This window comes from Pongo abelii, chromosome 6 (assembly GCF_028885655.2).
Source record: "Pongo abelii isolate AG06213 chromosome 6, NHGRI_mPonAbe1-v2.0_pri, whole genome shotgun sequence".
In the NCBI taxonomy this organism is placed as follows: domain Eukaryota; kingdom Metazoa; phylum Chordata; class Mammalia; order Primates; family Hominidae; genus Pongo; species Pongo abelii.
In genome coordinates, this window is record NC_071991.2 from 77835410 (window position 1) to 77856812 (window position 21403).

A 21403-nucleotide genomic window follows, 5' to 3' on the forward strand; every position below is an offset into this window, starting at 1 on the left:
CAGTTTTCACCTGAGTATCACTAAGGAATTTACAAGCAAATGCCACTCTGTCACGTACTGCAACTTTGTTTTCATACTGGAAAGAAGAGAAACAGCAAGGAGTTACTTCTAGGTGCACTGGTTTTAAATTTTTGCAGAGACTGAATGTCTTATATAAATAAAATGAATATGTTTATTTCCAAATTTATTAATAAGTTATATTTATCTTGCAGAGCCATTAATTGCCTGAGATGCCTTTCTTGATGTAACTCTCAGGAAATTCAGCAATAAGGTTTTGTCCTTGCAAAGTAAAAATTTACCTTTTAAACACTAGCCAAATTCAGTTTTTAAAAATCCAGGTCAGTCTTACATAACTCCAATATAAAACATAAGCAATGATGTACAGTATATCAAATTTAAGATGCCACATAATCTTTCCATCATAGAAATTAATTTTAGAGAACTAAGGAAATCTTTCCTTGGCTACTAAGTTAATCAGTAAGTCTAAGAAATTTGTGAATTGGCTACACCAGTACACAATTTAGAAGAATACCAATATACGTTTCCAAGTACAAAGTGACAAGTTTTAAAACATAAACAGACACACTCTTGTGGCTAAAGTTGTTATATAGGTGGTTTGTGGCAAAGATTTCAGAGGCATTATAATAACTAAAATTTTTGTAAACTCGTCAATATCATGAAACACTTTTGAAATATATTTACTACAAATGTAGGAAGGTACAATTAATTTTGTAATTTGTAAAAATAATTTAAGGGTAGAAAAAAGATCCAATTTCCATTGAAGTCATCCTACGAAAATTTTACTTTTTTAACCGTAAGATCACTTCAGTTGATACCTATATCTTAGCATATTTTTTCTATGATAAAATATGGTTTTGCCCTAAAGAGAGAACATATTTCATATAACTAGATTTAACTCTTAGATTCAGTTGCATATGCTGCAAAATTTTGATCTGGAAAGGGTTATAAACATTATTCTGTCCCATTTTACATCTCGGGAAAGTAATACTCAAAAAAGTTAACTGAATGGCTACGGTAAATGGGGCAGAGCAAGGAGTCAGGCCTGTATTTTCTGACTTCCCAATTCAGTACTTTTCACATTCTTACTATTAACATTTTTTAAATAGAGCAACATTAATTATAATTATTTATACATAAAGCATAACTAAATACATAAATGAAACAGCTTGGAAATATGAACTTCGTACTCAAGATGACTGTTATCTAATAACTCAAATTTATGTATAGCAAAAGAAGGATACTGGGGCAGGGCATGGTGGCTCACACCTGTAATCCCAGCACTTTGGGAGGCCAAGGCAGGTGGATCATTCAAGATCAGGAGTTCGAGACCAGAATTGATATTTCTGGCCAACATGAGGAAAACCCGTCTCTACTAAAAATACAAAAATTAGCCGGCATGGTGGTACATGCCTGCAGTCTCAGCTACTTGGGAGGCTGAGGCACAAGAATCACTTAAACCCAGGAGGTGGAGGTTGCAGTGAGCTGCCATTGCGCCACTGCACTCCAGAATGGGTACAGAGCAAGACGCTGTCTCAAAAACAACAACAACAACAACAACAAAAACAAAAAAAAAAAAAAAAAAGGGAAAGAAAAGTACTTAGTATGGGTCACTTAACTTAAAATACAGAAATTTAGTATTTAAACAATATACATCTTTATCAATTCAAAAGTTAACAATCCACTTATCTAGTCTCTATCATTCTCTAACACTTCCTAAAAGTATTATTTTTATCTCTTCAAGATACATTTAAAGTCTTCCGTTTAACAAAAAATATTACAGTTAAAAAAATAAACAGTCTTAACATTATATATATTAATTTGGTCAGAAAAGTTCAATAGTAATTTACTAAAAGTAATAAACTACATAAAGTGCAAAATACACATTTATTAAACATTTCATTAAGCTGCTCCAATAAAATACATATTTTTACAAATTCTTAGGGACTAATACTTAAATCACTTATTCAAGAAATGTATAATTGATAAGAAATGGTATAGTAGCAAACACAGAAATGAATTTCAGTGTAGAAAGTTCTTCCCATTGCTAGAAAGAAGCCAAGTAGTGCAAAGAAAGTTGTAGTACTATTGTTTAGCTTAAAACCCAATAGCTAAAACTGGTAAGCAAATCTCACTTCACTTTCTTTCCCCATTTTGTGATAAAGAACCTATTTGATAGTGTTATGATCACAGGTGGTTAAAACAGAAGAGAAAAAGAATAACACAAAGACCAAATAAAAAGCTGAAATAGTCCACTGTAAGTACTGTTATCATTCCTAACAGGAACCACAAAGACTAACTGGGACAAGATGTATGGCCACCTCCACCATAACTGATCAATAATCATGAGTTGTTTTATTTAACTAAACACACACACGTGCATGTGTGCACAATGTATTTAAACAGCGAATATATTTTTATGTTTACACAGCTGTAGATTTCTACAGCTCAGTTCTTAAGCTAAAGGATAAAATCTTTATTCCTTCTATATCTGTAAATTATATTAAAACCATAAAAATCAAATCCAGTTCGGTATCAGTTAACTAACTCTAGGACGGGAATCCCACTCAAGAAGAGCTGCTCAAAAAAAAAGCCCAAGATGCCTTACTTTAAGTAACATATGAATCAAAATATAATATTTTATGAAACAGACATTTGAAAATTTTAATAAAGTTAGATAAAAACTCCTATCTTAATTCAAAGGAAGATCTCAAAAAACAAGTTAGCTTACCAAAACTCCATCATAAGATCCTGTTTCACTTGTCAGAAATGCAAACATGACACACAAATACGGGTTGTTTAGTTGTAATCGCAGTGTGCTACACATTTCTCTCCAAAGGGAGTTCTTCTCATCCGTATAACCCGATAAAGCCATTGCTACCACATTGAGATTCAGATCTCCTGCATATTAAAAACAGCCAGCTAATCAAAGTGATCAAAAGCTTAATATCTCTTCTACATTTCTTAAACCATAAATAGAAATCAGAGGGTGACTTTTACCCTCAGAAAAATCAGCTCAGAGAATAAGGGTTTTGGGCTGCTCTGCCTATGGAGTAGCCATTCTTTTATTCCTTTACTTTCTTAATAAACTTGCATCTTACTCTAGAAAAAAAAAAAAAAGGGGGGTTTGTGTTTTGATTCAGACTGGAAAATTTGGCAAAGAAAATAAGCAAAACATTTCTACCCTTATAAAACTCATGCCCATGTGTGCAAACTCTGTGCAGGAAAGCAGATCTTTTAATTTTCAAGTTCTCAATCCAGGCAGGGTCTTATATATGTTATTCCTGTATATGTTCCCATATATGTATGTTATATGGGAAGAAATGAAGAAAAGTGAAGTCATCCTACCGGAATCACTGCCAACTTTAACAAGTTTATTAATGCAAAGGTATTTCAAAAACACTTATAGTAAATATTGCATCTCAAGACTGCAATATTCAAAATCATTTTATTTTCTTATTCCTAAATACATAATGCAGATAGTTATGTATGTAAGTGTCAGTGCAAAGTGCAGAAAGTAATATTTCAATACTTTAATTACAGTATTACACTTACAATTTTTCCAGGACAAAATGAACTATAAGAATTACCACAGAACTGCATTTAGACCCATTTGCAACAAAGCATTTGTTACCAATAGTCTTTTAAACATTTGTTCTTAAGCAGTTTAGATGGCATGCTGATAAGCTGCTAACTTTGCCTTCAGCAGTATGGCTGCCTAGTCTTCTAACCTAAGTTCAGCTTCAAAAGAAAAAACTGAATTTTCCTTTAACTTTCACTTTTAAGTATTTTCTACACTTATTATATAAGTTTTCTTAATCTATTTCTTGATTCTAATCTTTTTCTTTCTTTTCCAAATAAAGCAGTGTTTCCCACTTTATGTTCTTAACAGCTTTACATTCCTCATTTCTATAAACATTTTCCCAAGTTACTTTGTGCTTGCTTCCTCTGCCTAATACATTAGATTTAAGGACTTTTAAAATAAAAATAAAAATAGCAAAGAAGCATCTTTGGATTTTGTATAGAACAATTTACTTCTAAATGGAAAAGAATGTTTGACTCAGAGAAGTCTTCTCTTCAGTCCTTAAAATCACTGGAAAGATACATTTTCCCTATTGTTAGTATGGGTGTTTAAATCGACCACCAAATTTCCCAGGTACACAAGATAGGAAAGTATCACCCTTTCAAGTTATAGCAAAATTATAATTAGAAATGGCTTTAAATAGCAATTCTTTTTTTCCATCATCACCTATTTTCTATTGCACTCTTAAATGACGAAGACTTTTGTTAGAGCAAAGGTGAAGGAAAAGATGCCAATCTGAGCAAAACATTAACTTTTTTAACTTCTAGACTACAAAAAAAAATTACAGTGAATTTCATGTTTTTCTCTATGTTACAGCTAAACTATAGCGGTTTCAAAATGGACCAGCAAGTAAGGATTCAGTATTCTGAATATTCAAAAATTATTTTTTAGGTGCACTAAAGACCAATAGCTATATATATTTTAGTTATTTCCAAGTGAAATATTCCTGATAAGAAAAAAAAACCCTGAGGTTTTGTATTAGGATTTGTTTTGCTGAGGATCCTCTGGCAAAATGCCAGAGTAAAAAAAACCTTATCTTATTTCTTTCTTTTTAAAAAATACTAAATGAAAACTGTATTTTAATCACCAGACTCAAGAAGCATTTTTGAAGATCAAAGTATGCTTTTTATAAGAATTTGTATTAGCCTAAATAAAAGTGTCATTCAGAGTTTCTTAAAGGTCAAACAATAACCATCCCAAGGAAAGTATAAACTAAAACACTCAAATATGGATCATAAAAACACTTGTAGGCTAAAGTAGTCCTAATCTTTAAGAAAATATATTTTTAAAAATGTTATGTGAACTATCTTTAAGAGAAAACATTGAACATGGACACACTTGAGCACTCCTTATAATATTATACTCACATTTAAGACATATCTTTGTTTTTACAGACCTAAACCAAGGCATAAGAGATGAGCTAAGTATTCACTGTTATAGATATACTGCTGTGTTAATTTTCTCCTCCAACAAAAATTAAATGAAAATTTTAAGTGATTGGATATTTGAAAATTATTAGCCTCTTTTCTTTAAAAGATTCTATGAACTGCTAACATCTTACATTATAACTAATATCTTAGTTTATAACCTAATACCTTTTTCGGAAGATGCCCCTTCATTCAGGATTTGGATTGCTCGGCGAATATCCAAGTTGAACAATGCCACAGCAGCAGCTCTCTCCCATTCCCCTTCTTGTACAAGGGAGTTCAAAAATGGCCCCACGTCTACATCCGTTCCTTTCTTTATCCACCCACAAAGCTGTAAAGCTAAGATTCTCTCTTCATTTAAATTTTGAATATCACTTTGCTTATCCAACCCACTCCAATTATGTCTGCTGCTTTCCACCATTCCTAAAAACAGAAAACATTTTTATATTGTTTTATTTCAAAATATATTTGGAAAATAAGTCAGTTTTACAGAGAACTATGTTGACACATTTAGAATATTTAACTTCTCGGCCATAATTTTACGATAGTGTAAATATGAACTATGCCACAAATACAACATATTTTGCATGTTTTTAAGTACAGTAGCTCCTTGAGTTACCAAAGAACTACTGAAATAAGAGCAAATGCTCAGATGGACTAAACTGAGTTATTGCTTCAGAGAAAGCTGCCTGGCCACCTAATCTAAAATAGATATACCTGTTATTATCTAACTCACCACCCATTGTTTCCTCTATTTCGTTTAGCACTTAACATGTGCTCTCATTTATTAATTTATTTTTCAGTCTTATCTCTTCTCCCAGTAGCACATAAGCTCCAAAAGGGCAGGTGTCTTGTCTGTTTTATTCACAAGGTATCGCTACTGTCTGAAATCCAGTAGAAGTGCTCTTGCTTTCTTCCTTCTCTCTCTGTACGTTAAAAAACAAGATTACAGACTTCAAAGTACTTTGAAAGTTTAAGGTAAGTAATAACTTTAAAATATAATGGGACTAACTTGAGGGCTATTTTTCCCCTTACTAAATCAGAAAACTTCATTTCTCATTCTTTTTTCAGAACAAACCCTTGCCTTCATGTAGCATTATTTACACTGCAATCAAGGCAGTTGATCCTAATGACATGGTAATTTCACTTAGGATGATACTTAGTGCCAAATAAAGTCAAAATGAATAAAGATGACACTTAAGAACTATAATAACAAATTCTTAAATGTTCTAGAAAGTTTTACCACCAAAATTGTCATTATATTATGTTTTTTAACAAAAAGGATTTTCAGAATAAACTAAATTATGAATTAGGCAACATGAATGTCCAACATTACCAACTTTTTATTTTTTGTAGTAATTTACATTTGTAATTTACAGTAATTATACATTTATATATTTACATCTAATACTGCAATTATACATTTGTAAATAACTAGATCAACAGCAAACAGATAGTTTCTAGAATTCCTCATTCAACCTGTTGGTTGTAGGCAGAACTGTTAAAAAGGGCTGCATTCCTGTCCTGGCCCGCCCGCCCCCCTGCCCCCCCAGTAACCACATTCTTGTGTAAACCCCTCCCCCTTGCGTACAGGTAGAATCTGTAACTTGTCTCGAGATAACAGAATACAGCAGAGATGAAAGCATTTTGCAGATGTAATTAAGGCCCTCACTCAGTTCACTGAGTGAATCAAGGGAGGATTATCCTGTGTGGGCCTGACCTAATTAAGTAAGTGCTTTGAAAGACAGTCTAGAGGTAAGCGAGAAGCAGCAGGAGACATATCTCCTGCTGATGATCTTGAAGATGTAAAAACTGCTGTGCTGTGAGAGGGTCTGTGAGAAGGCCACGTGGCAAGGAACTGCGAATAGCCTCTAAGGAGCTGAGAGCAGCCTCTGGCCATTAGCCAGCAAGAAAATGGTTACCTCAGTCCTACAGTTGCAAGGAACTGAATTCTGCCAACAACTCCATGAACTTGGAAGAGCACTCCGACCTCTAGAAATAAATACAATTTGGCTGATACCTTCTGGTTAGCCTTTCTGAGACTCTGAACAGAGGACACAGCTAAGGTGTGCCCAGACTCCTGACCCACGGAAATGACAAGATAGTAAATGAACGAAAATACACTACCAAAGTTAATTTAGCTATAGTCATTCTAGTCAAGGAATTAAAGGCATAAAGAAACACAAGCAAAAATAAGAAAATATTAAAAACTTAATTGTCATTTGCAAGTTAAATTACATACATAAAATTTTCCTTTTTTTGAGATGGAGTCTTGCTCTGTCACCCAGGCTGGAGTGCAATGGCACGATCTCGGCTCACTGCAACCTCCACCTCCCAGGTTCAAGCGATTCTCCTGCCTCAACAGGTGCACACCACCACACATGGCTAATTTTTGTATTTTTAGTAGAGACCAGGTTTCGCCATGGTGGCCAGGCTGGTCTCGAAGTCCCGATCTCAGGTGATCCACCTGCCTCAGCCTCCCAAAGTGCTGGGATTACAGGCATGAGCCACCGTGCCCAGCCTATTTTTACTCTTTCCAAGTATTCACACTAAATGATTTTTAAGAAAAATTTTAGGCCGGGCACGGTGGCTCATGCCTGTAATCCCAGCACTTTGGGAGGACGAAGTGGGCGGATCACCTGAGGTCGGGAGTTCAAGAACAGCCTGGCCAACATGGCGAAACCCGGTCTCTATTAAAAATACAAAAATTAGCCGGGCGTGGTGGTGTGCACCTGTAGTCCCAGCTTCTCAGGAGGCTGAGGCAGGAGAATCGCTTGAACCTGGGAGGCGGAGGTTGCAGTGAGCCGAGATTGCACCAGCCTGGGTGACAGAGTGAGATTCTGTCTCTTTAAAAAAAAAAAAAAAAGGTAAAATAGTACATAGTCAAAGGTCTAAACTCTCTTTTATACCTAATTCATACTTTTAAAAACCTTGTGTGATTATCTGATTTTAGGCTGTGGCAAGTCTAAAATATTATGCATGTTAATACATATTTTAAATTATATCCGATTGCTTTATGAAAAAGTTTCAAGATGTGTTATTTGTAAAATTTTGGAAATGCAAAAAATAGTTAAATAATTCCACTTGAAGTTACTTATTTTTAACCTGACTATTGGAAACTATTGCCAATTCAGGTCAAGGAGTTAAGAGGAAACTTCCAAAAAGTTTTCTTACTTTAACAGCACTTCCTACCCACTAAAAAGAAGCAGCATGCTACTTTATTTGCAACCATGAGGGGAGTCAGCCTAAAGACAAAATCACTTTTAGCGTATGAAAGTGGATTTTTACGGACTATGATGTGAAAACTTTTAATGATTAATGATAAAAGTTAATAAAACACTTACTAAAAAATTAAAACATTCATTCTGAATAACAAATTTAAATTGTCAGGGCAGAATGCAGTCATTTAATTTCAGGTAGAGGCTGAGATGTATTATAAGGTGTGTATTTTCATATATCTCCTATAAATTTTGGATTTAAAGGTGGTATTCAGTGATAATACAATTTTAAAACAGGTGAGCAAAAATCAGCAATTTATTTTTCAAATGATTCCTTACAGCTTAATAATATAATAATATTCTAATTTCTTAAGAGTTTTTATTTTACAGAAATCATGTCATGGAGCAGAATAGAGAACAATACAGTCACGAGTTGATTAACAGTAGGGATACCTTCTGAGAAATGTGTCATGAGGCAATTTCGTTGTTGTATGAACATCACAGTGTACTTACACAAATCTAGATGGTATAGCCCACTACACACCTGGGCTACATGGGCCTGTTGCTCCTAGGCTATAAAGCAAGCTTGTCTAACCCACAGCCCAGGACAGCTCCGAATGCGGCCCAACACAAATTTGTAAACTTTCTTAAAACATTATGAGATTTTGGGGGAATTTTTTAAAAACATTTTTATTTTTTAGCTCATCAGCTATCGTTAGTGTATTTTATGTGTGGCCCAAGACAATTCTTCCAATGTGGCCCAGGAAAGACAAGATTGGACACCTCTGCTTTACAGCAAGTTACTGTACTGAATACTGCAGACAACTGTAACACAATGGTAAGTATTTGAGTACCTAAACACAGAAAAGGTAGTTAAAATACAGTATTAAATCTTATGGGGCCACCATTATATATGCAGTCGACTGTTAACAGAAACGTCATTATGCAGTAGATGACTGAAAATGAATTCAAAGAGGTCACTGCTAGGAGGTGGAAATATTAATATGTCCTGCATATTAAGAACATGGTTATTGTATCACATATTTTTTCTGCTTAGAGATCTTTTTATTGATAACTATGCTACAGTTGATTATCTGAATTATCAAATAAGCAATATGATGTCAGCATGGGTTTTAACTTATAGTTATGAGTTTAACATACATATAAATTTTTAATATATCTCTGAAAACGAAGTAAAATATATTTATGCATGTTATGTAACACTAAAGTAACAAAATTTTATCTCGTAAATTTGAGACTGTCCTATATATAAATAATAGAAAACATTTCACTGATGGCTGCAAGGAAAACAAGTTTATTTAAACACTAAAAATCAGGATTTAGGCCAGGCACGATGGCTCATGCCTGTAATCCCAGCACTTTGGGAGCCTGAGGCAGGCAGATCACTTGAGGTTAGGAGTTTGAGACCAGCCTGGCCAATGTGGCAAAACCCTGTCTCTACAAAAAATATAAAAATTAGCCAGGTGTAATGGCATGCGCCTGTAATCCCAGCTACTCAGGAGGCTGAGGCATGAAAATCACCTGAACCCAGGAGGTGGAAGTTGCAGTTAGCCAAGATTGTGTCACTGCACTCCAGCCTGGGTGACAGAGAGAGAGACTCTGTCTCCAAAAAAAAAAAATTAGGATTTAAACTTTTCTTTCAAATCAGCAATCAGAGACTATGCTCTTTGTAGCTACTAATTTGTTTCATTTTAATATCTATGTAGTAACTAAGCAATACAATTATCCAGTTTATAAGAAATCCTAGCTATTTTGCCCCTTGAAGTCATTTTGCATAGACAAATTATCAGTTCTCTAGATTAGATTTTACCTTTTTGTTTGTTTGTTTTAAAAAAAAAGAGAGACAGGGTCTCTATGTAACCCAGACTGGTTTCAAACTCCTGGGCCCAAGCGATCCTCCTACTTCAACCTCCTGAGTAGCCGGAACTGTAGAGTTTACTCTTTAAGTATGAAAAATATTCTTTTCATGATGGATTAAAGCAGGCCAATATTTTTTATGCAACTTTCTGCCATCTTAAAAGGAAGGAATTATACCTACTAATAACACTGTGAACTTGCTATCCAGGTCTGTAGAAGAGATTCCCTCAGAGCATGCATTCTTCTCATCCTGGCTGATTTAAACACTTAGCCCATTCAATAAACTAGCCTCTCAGTTCCTCTGCTTCCTTATCTCCAGTGGTCTACACCTCCAAGACTTTAGCTACTCCTTTCACAGCCACACTCAAAACCGTCCTCCTCCAAAAGACCTACTTTCTAACCACAACCACGTAGCCTTCCAAAAATCTCACTTCCTTATATTTTTCACAACCTTGCAGTGTCTTCACCAGTATTATTTTTACTTATCAGTCTTATCCTGTCTTCATTTTCATCTCTATCCAAATAAGATTCCAAGGGTCAAGTGAATCACTCTCTTGCCAATATATTTAATTATCTTGCCCTACTGTCCTTTATTCTACCTTCTGGCAAAATAATGTTACCCAGTAATCCTCCCATGTTTCTCAAGACAGCTCTCTCTCCTCTTTTCCATATCCTCTTCCTACAACCTCCCTGCTCCTTCTCAACAGGAGCCATAAAATGGGAAATCCCCCAGCCTCTGGTTATTGAAACTTAAACATCCTGCATACGGCATCCTTTTCCCCTTTCCTCTGGCAAATGTGGAGGTGTGCACCCTTGTATCTAAAGCTAAAGAAACCTGTGCTCTGGATCCCATTCCCTCCCATTTCTAGGAACTTTGCTTCATTCCCTTCTGTCTGCATCTTTAACCTCTTTCTATGGGCTTCCTCCAATTAGCATTTAAACATGCTTAAATTAATCCCATCTTGAAAACAAAAATAAAGCAACACAAAGCTCCCGGCTCCAGATTTGTCTCCTCCTACTGAGTATCTTTTTGTCCTCCTTTATATAGTCAAATTCCTTGAAAAAAGTATTTATAATTGATGACTTCATTTCCTCAACCCACTCTGAATTTCTAATATAACTGCAATTTGCTATCCATACCACCAGTGAAAGACCTCCTAGTCCTAAATTAAGTGAGTCCTTTTTAGTTCTTATTTGGCTGGATCTGAAGCATGGAGCACTGGACAACTGACCTCTCTTCCCTCGTCCACATGAATGTATATTAGGTTGGTGCAAAAGTGATTGCGGTTTTTGTCATGTAGATCTTTCTCCTACATCTCTCGACAATCTGCCTTAGTCTCCTTTAAGCCATCTCTCTCTTACTCCAAACAATTCCATCTACTCTATCAAATATCATTTATTTCTAACATACATTATATTCCTCCCCTGGGCTTTGAACTCATATCCTATTGCCCAATGGATATCTGTACCTAAGCATCTTGATTTCAACTTGCTCCAAAATAAACCCAAATACTCTTCCTGTGTTATTCCTAATTAACATACTTAAAATTAACTAGTTTCCCAAACTAAATATATGTGTGCTATCTTTGACTTTTCCATCTTCTCCACCCCTTTATCTAATTAATCATTAAATTTTGTCCTATTCTCTAATGTATCCACATTTCTCTAGCTCCTCTGCTACTAACCTTGGTAAGGATAGCATCGCGTCTTACCTCCTTGCAGCAGGCTTCTATCTGATATCGCTACTATCAATCTTGATCCTTTTAAAAACACAAATCTGTCACAAATCCATCTGTTTCCCTGTCTTACAAGATGAATCTCCCTAAATTCTTAACATGACTTCTAAGTCTTTCTTGAGTTAGTCCATTGCTTACCTTTCTAGCCTCCATTCTTTCCTCACTTCCCCTCTCATGCTCTGTTCCAGCCATAATAATGTGCTATGCTCTCTACCCTCTGGGTCCACTGCACATGCTGCTCCCTGTCTGGCCCTTGTCTTTAACTGTACCTCCTCTGTGAAACCTCTAATCCCGGCAACCAGATTAGGAGTCCTTCCTGTAATTAACTGTCTGTTCTTCCCTATGTTATAACTGCCAGCTTACTTGTCTATATTCTAAACTAGAATATAAACTCCTCAAGAGCAGGAATGACATTGATCCTGCTCAATCTCCATGAGGGAGGAGATTTATGTATCTTCTTGAGAGTTATGTCTCTAGTTCCTAGGATAACTCCTGGCACATAGCATGCATCTAATAAATACTTGCTGAATGAATGAGCTTACTTCATATTGTAGTTGTAAAAATTAGAGTAACATGGGAAAAGCAACTAATTCATAGCAAGCACTTATATATATATACTATTTGTTACCAAAATTAAAATTTAGCTGTATGCTCTAATAAACTTGTGTATTAGGTTACTGTAGACAAGATGGCTCAATGTGTTGACTTACCATGTGTTGATTATTAGAGATAAAATTAGAGGAAAAGGTATGGCCAAATAAAACAGAAGACTGAAATCTAAGAGTGGCATATTTGACAGTATTTCTCTACTTTTCACCTTTGGGTAGTAGAAACAAAAATATCTATACCAAACAAATCAAAAAGCTGAAAACCTAGCAATGAGAGAATGTTGAATGAGGAAATCTTTCCAACAGTAGTCTTTCTTTAGTCTGGGTAGAGACTATTTTGACACAGGGGTGGGATACTCAGTTTGTCTCTAGTGCACCAGAAATGTAAACATATTACATTTTCCCCTTTTGCTTTTCCTCAGAGCCTGGCTTTTCCTTAAAATATATCAAAATACAAAAAACACAATAACCAACCTCTAAATAATTGAGTGCAGTGTGGCCTGATCTGCTATATAGCTAAAACACTATAAATTCTATAAACTTGGTGTTTAATTCTTTGTAGCAATAGGCAATGGCTCTAAAATCATGAACCATGGTACCAGGTTCATTTGTGGGGGTAAAACAGTATGTGTGCCCTTTTACCTATGTTAATAAAAACAGCAGCTTCTAACTAAACTTATTCATTTTACTATTTATAATAAAGGTTACTTTTTTGGGTGGAGGGCTAATACAAAAACAATAAAATCAAACTGATCAGTAAGTAGTCTACTGCACCTTTCAGTAAAGTGAACCTAAGTAATTTGAAAGACCTTAAAAAAACATTATAATGTAACAGTTTAATTAAAACACTTAACCTACTCTAAAATATTTTATTATTTTGTATTTTGTTTGTATGGTATTGATACAAGCTCCGTAAAAAATCAAATTGGATTTACTACTTCTATTACTGCTCTTTGACTAAATAATGTTAACTACTTTTCTAACAGCTTGACTTGGGCCCAAATTTGACTTATCAAAAGCTACAGAACGAATCCTACATCACAGAGATACAGGTTGAGCATCCCAAATCTGAAAACTGAAATCCAAAAGGCTTCAAAATCTGAAACTTTCTAAGTGCTGAGATGATATTCAAAGGAAATGCTCATCGGAGCATTTTGGATTTCAGAATAGGGATGGTCAATCTCTAAGTATATAACGCAAATATTTCAAAATCTGAAAATATCTGAAACACTTCTGGTCCCAAGCCACTTTGGATAAGGTATACTCAATCTGCCATTCTAATATAATCCATTATTCAATTCCAGTAAAAGAATAGGAACAACTATTTAAAGCAGTCAGAAAAAAAAAGTTTGGTTTTTGTCACTTTTATTCTTTAATAGTTTACCATACCAATTTTCAATCCTACACTAACTCTCACATTAATTAATTCATTCACTAATTAACCAAGGACTATATTGGGTATAATTCCTCCAGGTTAGGCCATATTTCATATCATACTCCTTGTTGTTAGATGGCTCAATGAAAGTATTTGGGGAGCAAAATAAAAAGGGATCTCCTTCAATTAGAGATCTTTTTAGTTTTTAAGAAGCAAAATGTTGCAATAAAATCTGAACTAACAATCAGTGACCTATAAATTGTCTAGTGTAAAACCTCTCAAAGTGGGTTTTCAAAAAAATAACATTGAATAAACGTGTGCATAGATTTAAGAAGATCAACATCACTTCAGAGTATTAAGACTCCCTGCAAAAAGCGTTTTGGATATAAATACAAGTATGCATTTAACTCAACAATACACTGAAATATCCAATCAGAAAACAAAAAAAAAATTATGTACATGATCCTGAAATAACCAGATAATTTCTGCCAAATGATAGGGGGCAAAATAAAAGTACAAAAGTTGTAAGCATATTGGAGAAAATGAAATAGAATTTTCTTACCCAACGATGACTTTACAATTGATTTAATTCCTGCATAAACCAACGATCCTTTGTTGCCTGGAGATTTCTGATCCATATCTTCTGTGTATTGCTTCATAAGTATTTAAATGCATAGGAAATACTAGTGATGCATAACAAAATATTTCAAAGCTAAATTTATTTTGATTTGGAGCCAATTCATAATAAGTATCAGTGTAAATAAGGTGGTTCGACTCTATTGCAGATACACTTTTCTTCCTCCTACACAATCTACAAAGCAGTATTTCAAGTTCAAAAGTTTAGAACAATTTTACTTTATAATGTTAGTATTATGTAACTTGTATTTGTATATAAAACATTCAGCATATTTACAGACTGACCTTTCAGCAAACTTCAAGAACATTTCTACCTGATTCACCTCACAAAATTCACAATGGAAAGGATATAGTGCAGAGTATACCAGAGTGACTTGAGCTGTGGATCTTCATTTCCAGCTAAAATGTGGTTCCTCCACACCTGCTCTGTATCAAGTCCATACCTCGATAAAGCTCGAAGACGCATCTTTGTTGCTATATCTTTTTCTAAAGAATTATCATTTTCTTCTTCCGTACATTCATATAAATGACGACCACAAGCCCACATTAAAGATGTAATTGGGCTCCAGGCAAGAGATATCCTTTCAAAAACAGTGAAGTCAGACATTGTTCGGTTGGGAGTTACAACTATCATTCGATTTTGACTTGTTGGATGCCATGCAAAGGAAGCAATGTAATTGTCACAAGGTTGCACACTTCTTTCAATTATTGTGGGTTCAGTTTCATCCCCAATGGGAGTGGGTGTATGCTGCATATCATACAATCTAATAATATTACTATCCCTTGTTAAAGTGGCAAGTAGACCAGTCCTAGTGGGACACCATGCTACTTTTGTTAAGGGTTTTGGTTGCTCAGTCAATGTCAAAACTGGCTTCTCAAATTTTCTAAGATCCCATATTGCAACCTGACCTTCATAGAAGGAAGCAACACGATCGTGGAAATATGGGTCTACCGTCACACCCTGAACAGCTTTTGTATTTACGAACATCTTTTGGCTTGTATTCCGAAGATCAAATATAGCTAGGTTACGATGCATACCAGCAAGGAGAAGTTTCTGGTCTCGTGGAAGCCAGCAAAGAGAAAGACAAGCGTCATTCTGTCCTAACTCATAAAGTGGTTTTGTTACTAATAATGTTGTTTCAGTTTCACCTGCTGAAAGTTTCACTTTTTCCATGGGAACTATATCAGGAGTATATTTGCTGCAGATATCCCATATTAGCACTGAAAAGTCAGCTCTGTGCTTATCTAAACCAGCAGCTAGCCAATTATTATCCAGTGGATTCCAGGCAAGGGTATTACATTGTCGTGCATGTTTTGGAACAAACTCTTTTCCTATCAAATCTTTGAACTTTGAGTTATGATCTTGACCAAGGCTCGTAAGTACAACTCGACCATTTGCTTGTCCAACTGCCAGCAGACATTCAGGATCATAATTGAGATACCAGGCAACACATTTCATATAGGGTGTATCTGAATTTATTGACAGTAACGTAGCTGCAGAGTCTTCAGATAAACGTAAAGATCCAGCTTTGAGTTCTGAATTCACAGTAGATTCCACATGATAAAGACTTAGTTCTGAGTCACACACAACAAATCTATCAACCTGGTGTGGTGCCCATAAAATATCAGGTTTGGTACCGCTCATGTTTACTGATGTGCTCAAAGGGTCCACTCAGGTCCATTCACTGAAAATGTTTAAAAATAAAAAGTTTTAAAATATCAACAAAATATAGTTCTTATGTTGAATAAACTATTCAGAAAGTCAGAAAATTCTCTATTCAAGAACCCTCTTTTTCAATATATTTGTATTTCTTCTATCTGCTATGAATTCAAGAAAATATTTATTGAAAAAAAAAGGAGAAAGAACAACCACTTCCAATAAAATGAGCTGGTAGGAATCTGAGAATCCCATCCTGGCTATATTTCCCTTGATCAATTATCTTAATTGCACTGTTACTAGTACCTTCAGCTTAACTTCAGAGTTATAATGACTTCAGTGTGGTAAGCAAATTAATAAATATTATCCCTTTGAAGGGGGGAAAACTTATGAATCATATTCCTAAGCAATAGTTTAAAGCAGCACTGCCCAATAAAACTTTCTGCAGTGACAGAAATGTTCCACGTTCATGCTGTCCAATATGGTAGCTACTAGCCACATGTAGCTACTGAGCACTAGAAATGTGACTAATTCAAATTTTAAACCTTAGTTTTAACAAATTTTAATATAAATAACCATATGTGGTCATCGTAATGAACAATGAAGATTTAAAGTACAATGTCATATTAAGATAGCGGTTTCTTCAACTTTAGTAATAAGCATCAGCCTTGAATGGCAGAATAAACACTGGAATGTACTGAACAAACCTGAGTTCTAGTCCTAGCTCTGCCGTATATTAGTTATATACCTCAGAAAAGTCATTGTGTGTGGGGAACCCCTTTGTTTTCTCATCTACACAATGCAGGAGCTGGTTTAGATTAGTATTTCCCAAACTTCAGTCATGTAACACCTGTGCCATTAATATTTTTCTTTAAACTGACTCATTTTTAAAATCTGAAAATTGACTTTAATCTCTTCATAAGGTCCATGAATCATGGTATGCTATGCTAAATATATTTTTAACCTACACTGAAATATATAACTATTAAAAAGGCTTGATTGTGTTTTATCTGCAAAGCATCCTGTTTATGACCAGTGGTACGCACATACCACACTCTGAGAAAGTGGATTAAGTGATCATTAAAGGCTCTTTCAGTTTTCGCTTCTACAAACTTTGAATAAGTGTTAAAGTAGAATTTTTGAAAAAAATAAATATTCTAGCAGTAGAAGCACACAAGCTAAATATAGCTATAGTTAAAAATGGTGTTTCAATAATTAAGGTTGCCTACAAAAATTCAAATGCCTGTTTCTAACTGAAGCTGGCAAAAGGTAATAGATTCAAAATGAACGAACATACTTAAAATCTTCATTGCAATTGGCATCTGTACAACTCTGTTGTCAGTTCTCATAAGGTAAAGCTATGGTTCACTTACCTCTCTATCCTTAGTGCCATATATAGAGCCTAGCATAGACTCCTAATAAAGATACACTAAATAGTTCAACTCAAACATAATCGCTTTTCTTTTTGATCTTGCAAAAGTTTCAGTTAGGAATTACCAGTCTAAAACTTCATAGACTCATATAATTTAGACCAGGGGTCCCCAACTCCCAGGGCCACAGACAAGTTCTGGTCCCTGGCCTGTTGGGAACCAGGCCATGCAGCAGGAGGTGAGCAGCAGGCAAGGGAGCTAAGCGTCATCTGTTATTTACAGCCACTCATCTCACACACTGCTGCCTGAGCTCTGCCTCCTGTCAGATCAATAGCAGCATTAGTTTCTCACAGGAGTGCAAAACCTATTGTGAACTGCGCAAGAGAGGGATCTAGGTTGTGCATTCCTTCTGAGAATCTAATGCCTGATGATCTGTCACTGTCTCCTATCACCCCCACATGGAACCACCTAATCGCGGGAAAACAAGCTCAGGGCTCACACTGATTCTGCATTACGGTGAGTTGCATAATTATTTCATTGTATAGTACAATGTAAATAGAAATAAAGTGCACAATAAATGTAATGCGCTTGAATCATCCTGAAACCACACCCCCATCCCTCGTCTGTGAGAAAATTGTCTTCCATGAAACCAGTCCCTGGTGCCAAAAAGGTTGGGGACCACTGATTTAGGAATTCTTATACTGGTTTTATTTCCTTCTTTAGCATTTCTCAAGCCCAAGATCAATCATTTCAATATTCTTACTAGCACCCTCAATGTCTTCATTTCCTTGCCACTTTGGGTTTGCCTTTCCCCAGTCCTAGATCAACCCAATTATTTATCATAATCTTGTCTCCTCACTCAGGCTTCCAAGTGCTACCACACAGAGGATAGTCTCAAGCCTCTGAAAACTGATTTCAGTAAATTAAGATATACAACATATCTGGTGTGTGGTGCTGGAGGCTTTTCTTTTATTCATCTTTCCCCCGGTCTTTCAGAAATTTTGCCTTATAGAATATCAGAGTAAAAATCTGTCTACAACACAACCTTGACCAGGCTATCCTTCCTTGCTTAAAACCCTCTAATGGTCTCCAGCTGCTCTTAGTATAACCTACAAAACCCTAAATGCTAGTGATAAAATTAAGTCCAACCTTAAAAAGAGTTTAAAAATTTAAGAATGAGGAGGAAGAGGGGCACCTCACGTAACAGGAAGCAGCTACGACAGCAAAGAAGAGGAACAGATACTGCCAAATAAGGGTTCATACTCATACCCCCACAAACAAAGGAAATCTCTTAAATGGAGACATCATGAGATCTGGGCCATTTTCCCATCTCATTGAAAAATCAATGTTTAAATAAACACACTTTTTATATAGGCTTTCATTCCACAACCCTACTCTTTATACCAATGGTCTATGGTAAGCAATCTTGATGCCACATAGAAAAATCCATCTTACAAAGCACAAAATACGAGTTTTAGCGTAAAATTTAAAACTTTGATTTACATGACTCTCAACGGAGAATATCAGCATTTCTTCTAATGTTATGCACCTAAAATACTTATATTGCCATCCACAAAATCTGATGACAGTAATTCATACAGAATCAAAACTTGAGAGAAAAAGACTAGCTAATTCTTCTAATTTCACATAGGAGTAAAGTGAAGACCAGATGTTTGGGTGCTTATCCAAGGTCTCTCAACTTCCATCCTAGATTACTGCAAAGAAAAGGATCAGCTACACAATATGCAGGGCGTGGTGCAAAATAAAAATGCAGGGCCCCTTATTTAAAAATTATTTACAATGTCAAGACAGTGATAGCAGACTGGCCATTAAACTAAGTGCTAGCCATTCTAAATGCTGGGCTCTGTGCTACTAAACAGGTTGCATATCATAAGAGTAGCCCTGTATAGAGAGGTGCATCTATGTCCACCCTTTTAAGAAGTGTATTTTTTTCACCATCTAATATACAGGATAAACAGTTCCTTGCTCATGAACATACATCACCAAGAATCTGGTGTAAAGAAAACATTCTAGAGTCAGAAATCCTACAGCCACTCCCTAGCTCAGATCCTAACAAATCTTGTAATACTCCAAAACCATAAAACCGAGATAAAATCTATCCCATTTCCATCTCACAAAGCTGTGACAATCAACTGAAATGAGCTCTTCACATCACACAGATGTTAGTATTACTACCATTCCTTTAATCAGCCCTGAAAGTTAATGCTTTTTCCAAATGTTGGAGACATTAAAAAATTAGGTGTAGAAGGGGTGCGGTTTGCAATAATTACAGCTTGTATTTATAGCCTCACCTTTCAAGTTTAACAAGTCTCACTTCCCATCAGTGATTTCTCAGCAAAGGAAAGCCATGCTGATTCTGTGTTCATTCACCAGAATATTTGTAACAGCACTGTCCAAAAGAAATACAGTGTGAGCCATATGATTTAAAAATTTCTAGTAGCCACATTTAAAAGTAAAAATAGGTGGAATTAAATTTAAAAACACATTGTATTTAGCCAACTTATCAACAGCATTACCCTTTCAATATGTAATCAATGCAAAAATTATTAATGAGGATTTTTACATTTTTTTGGCACCAACTCTGAGAAATCCGATGTGTATTTTACACTTACAGCACATCTCAATCCCATGTGGCTACTGGACAGTGAAGTCCAACACATTACAATACTACTAAGTGTACAAAGTATCCAATCACATGCTTTTTGATGTTGTCTTTTACTTTTCTTACCGTGGCAAATTACGAGAGCGGTTTCAAGAAATTTCCACCATCAGCATCTTCGAGGAGATGCACTGCACATATCCAAATTTCCCTTAAAATATACAAAAGGCCTGCAAAAGCAGTCATTTGCTAACCAATTCAGCAAAGTCCACAACATGTGTGAGGTTTCATTCATCCTCTTAAGGAATTTTCATTACTCGTAAGAGAAGAGAACAGAGCTCACCGGGAGATAGGCCGTTTAAGAAGTATAGTATTTAAGAGGGTACAACGGGAACAGGGCACGTTGCTATTCTAGGTAAAGCAGGAATCTGAGTCCGACTCTCCCGCTCCAGGCACCTGGCTGAGCCTCCCGGGAAAGGCTGGGACGCCGCTCCCCACAAGCCTGCCGCGGCGAAGGCTGCAGCGTGTTCCCTGCGCCCCGAGGAGGTCTCCGCAGGTCCCACGGCCGCCCGCAGCCCCCACGGCCGCCCGCAGTCCCCGGTGGCTCCCGCTGAGGCCCGGCCAGCCGGCCGGCCGCCCGGCGCGATTACCCTACAGCGCGGAACGCGCTCCCCGCCGAGACGCCAAGGCCTTTCAACTAGGCTATCTCGGGCCCCTCGCTGCGGCCGCGGCGCTCCCGAGAGCCGAGACGCGGGCCGGGTCGCGCTCACTGACCTGAGGTGGCAGCGCGGCCGCCGCACAGCCGCTTCCGGCCGGGACACCGCCCCTCCCGCCGCAGGAGCCCGGACGCGGGCAAGATGGCGGCCGCGGCGGTGCGGTCCGTGACCTGGACCACTGGGCTGGGGCCCACGACCCCACCACCGCGGCCGGAGAACGCGCAACGGCGCCTCGGCCTTGGAAGGGGAGTTTCCCAGCGCAAGCCCCGCCCTTCCCCGCCCGGGAGGCGCCTCGGGGCGGGGTCACTGGCCGGGAGGCCCCGCCTTCCGCCCGAAAGCGCCGGTGCACCCCGCAGGCCCTGCCCGTGGGTCCACAGGCCGGATCCCCGGGTTCCTAGGCTGGGACTGCTTCTCAGAACCACTCTGTCGTTTTTAAGCAGGGTGACACACTCTAGCTCACGGGGTCCATTTTAATTTCTATTAAACTTTTTTTTTTTTGCAAATGTTGTAGTAGGAGATCCAAGGTATTTGGTTAATGATTTATTCACTCATTAGTCATTC

At 36.7% G+C, this 21403-nt stretch overlaps 1 protein-coding gene across 7 annotated transcripts in view; it reads right to left on the minus strand.

The window, feature by feature from the left end:
• Nucleotides 1-21203, minus strand: part of MIOS (meiosis regulator for oocyte development) — a 40926-nt gene extending 19723 nt beyond the window's left edge. For 2 of the 7 annotated variants that reach the window (XM_054559109.2, XM_054559111.2), the window contains exons 1-7: nt 20470-20921; nt 19819-19916; nt 14831-16164; nt 14406-14504; nt 5197-5451; nt 2750-2919; nt 11-76 (exon numbers count right to left, since the gene is read on the minus strand). In XM_054559109.2, coding sequence (XP_054415084.1) covers nt 11-76; nt 2750-2919; nt 5197-5451; nt 14406-14504; nt 14831-16124 — 1884 coding nt within the window. In that variant the 5' untranslated portion in view covers nt 16125-16164; nt 19819-19916; nt 20470-20921. 7 annotated transcript variants of the gene reach the window in all.
• Between the last annotated feature and the right edge of the window lie 200 nt (nt 21204-21403).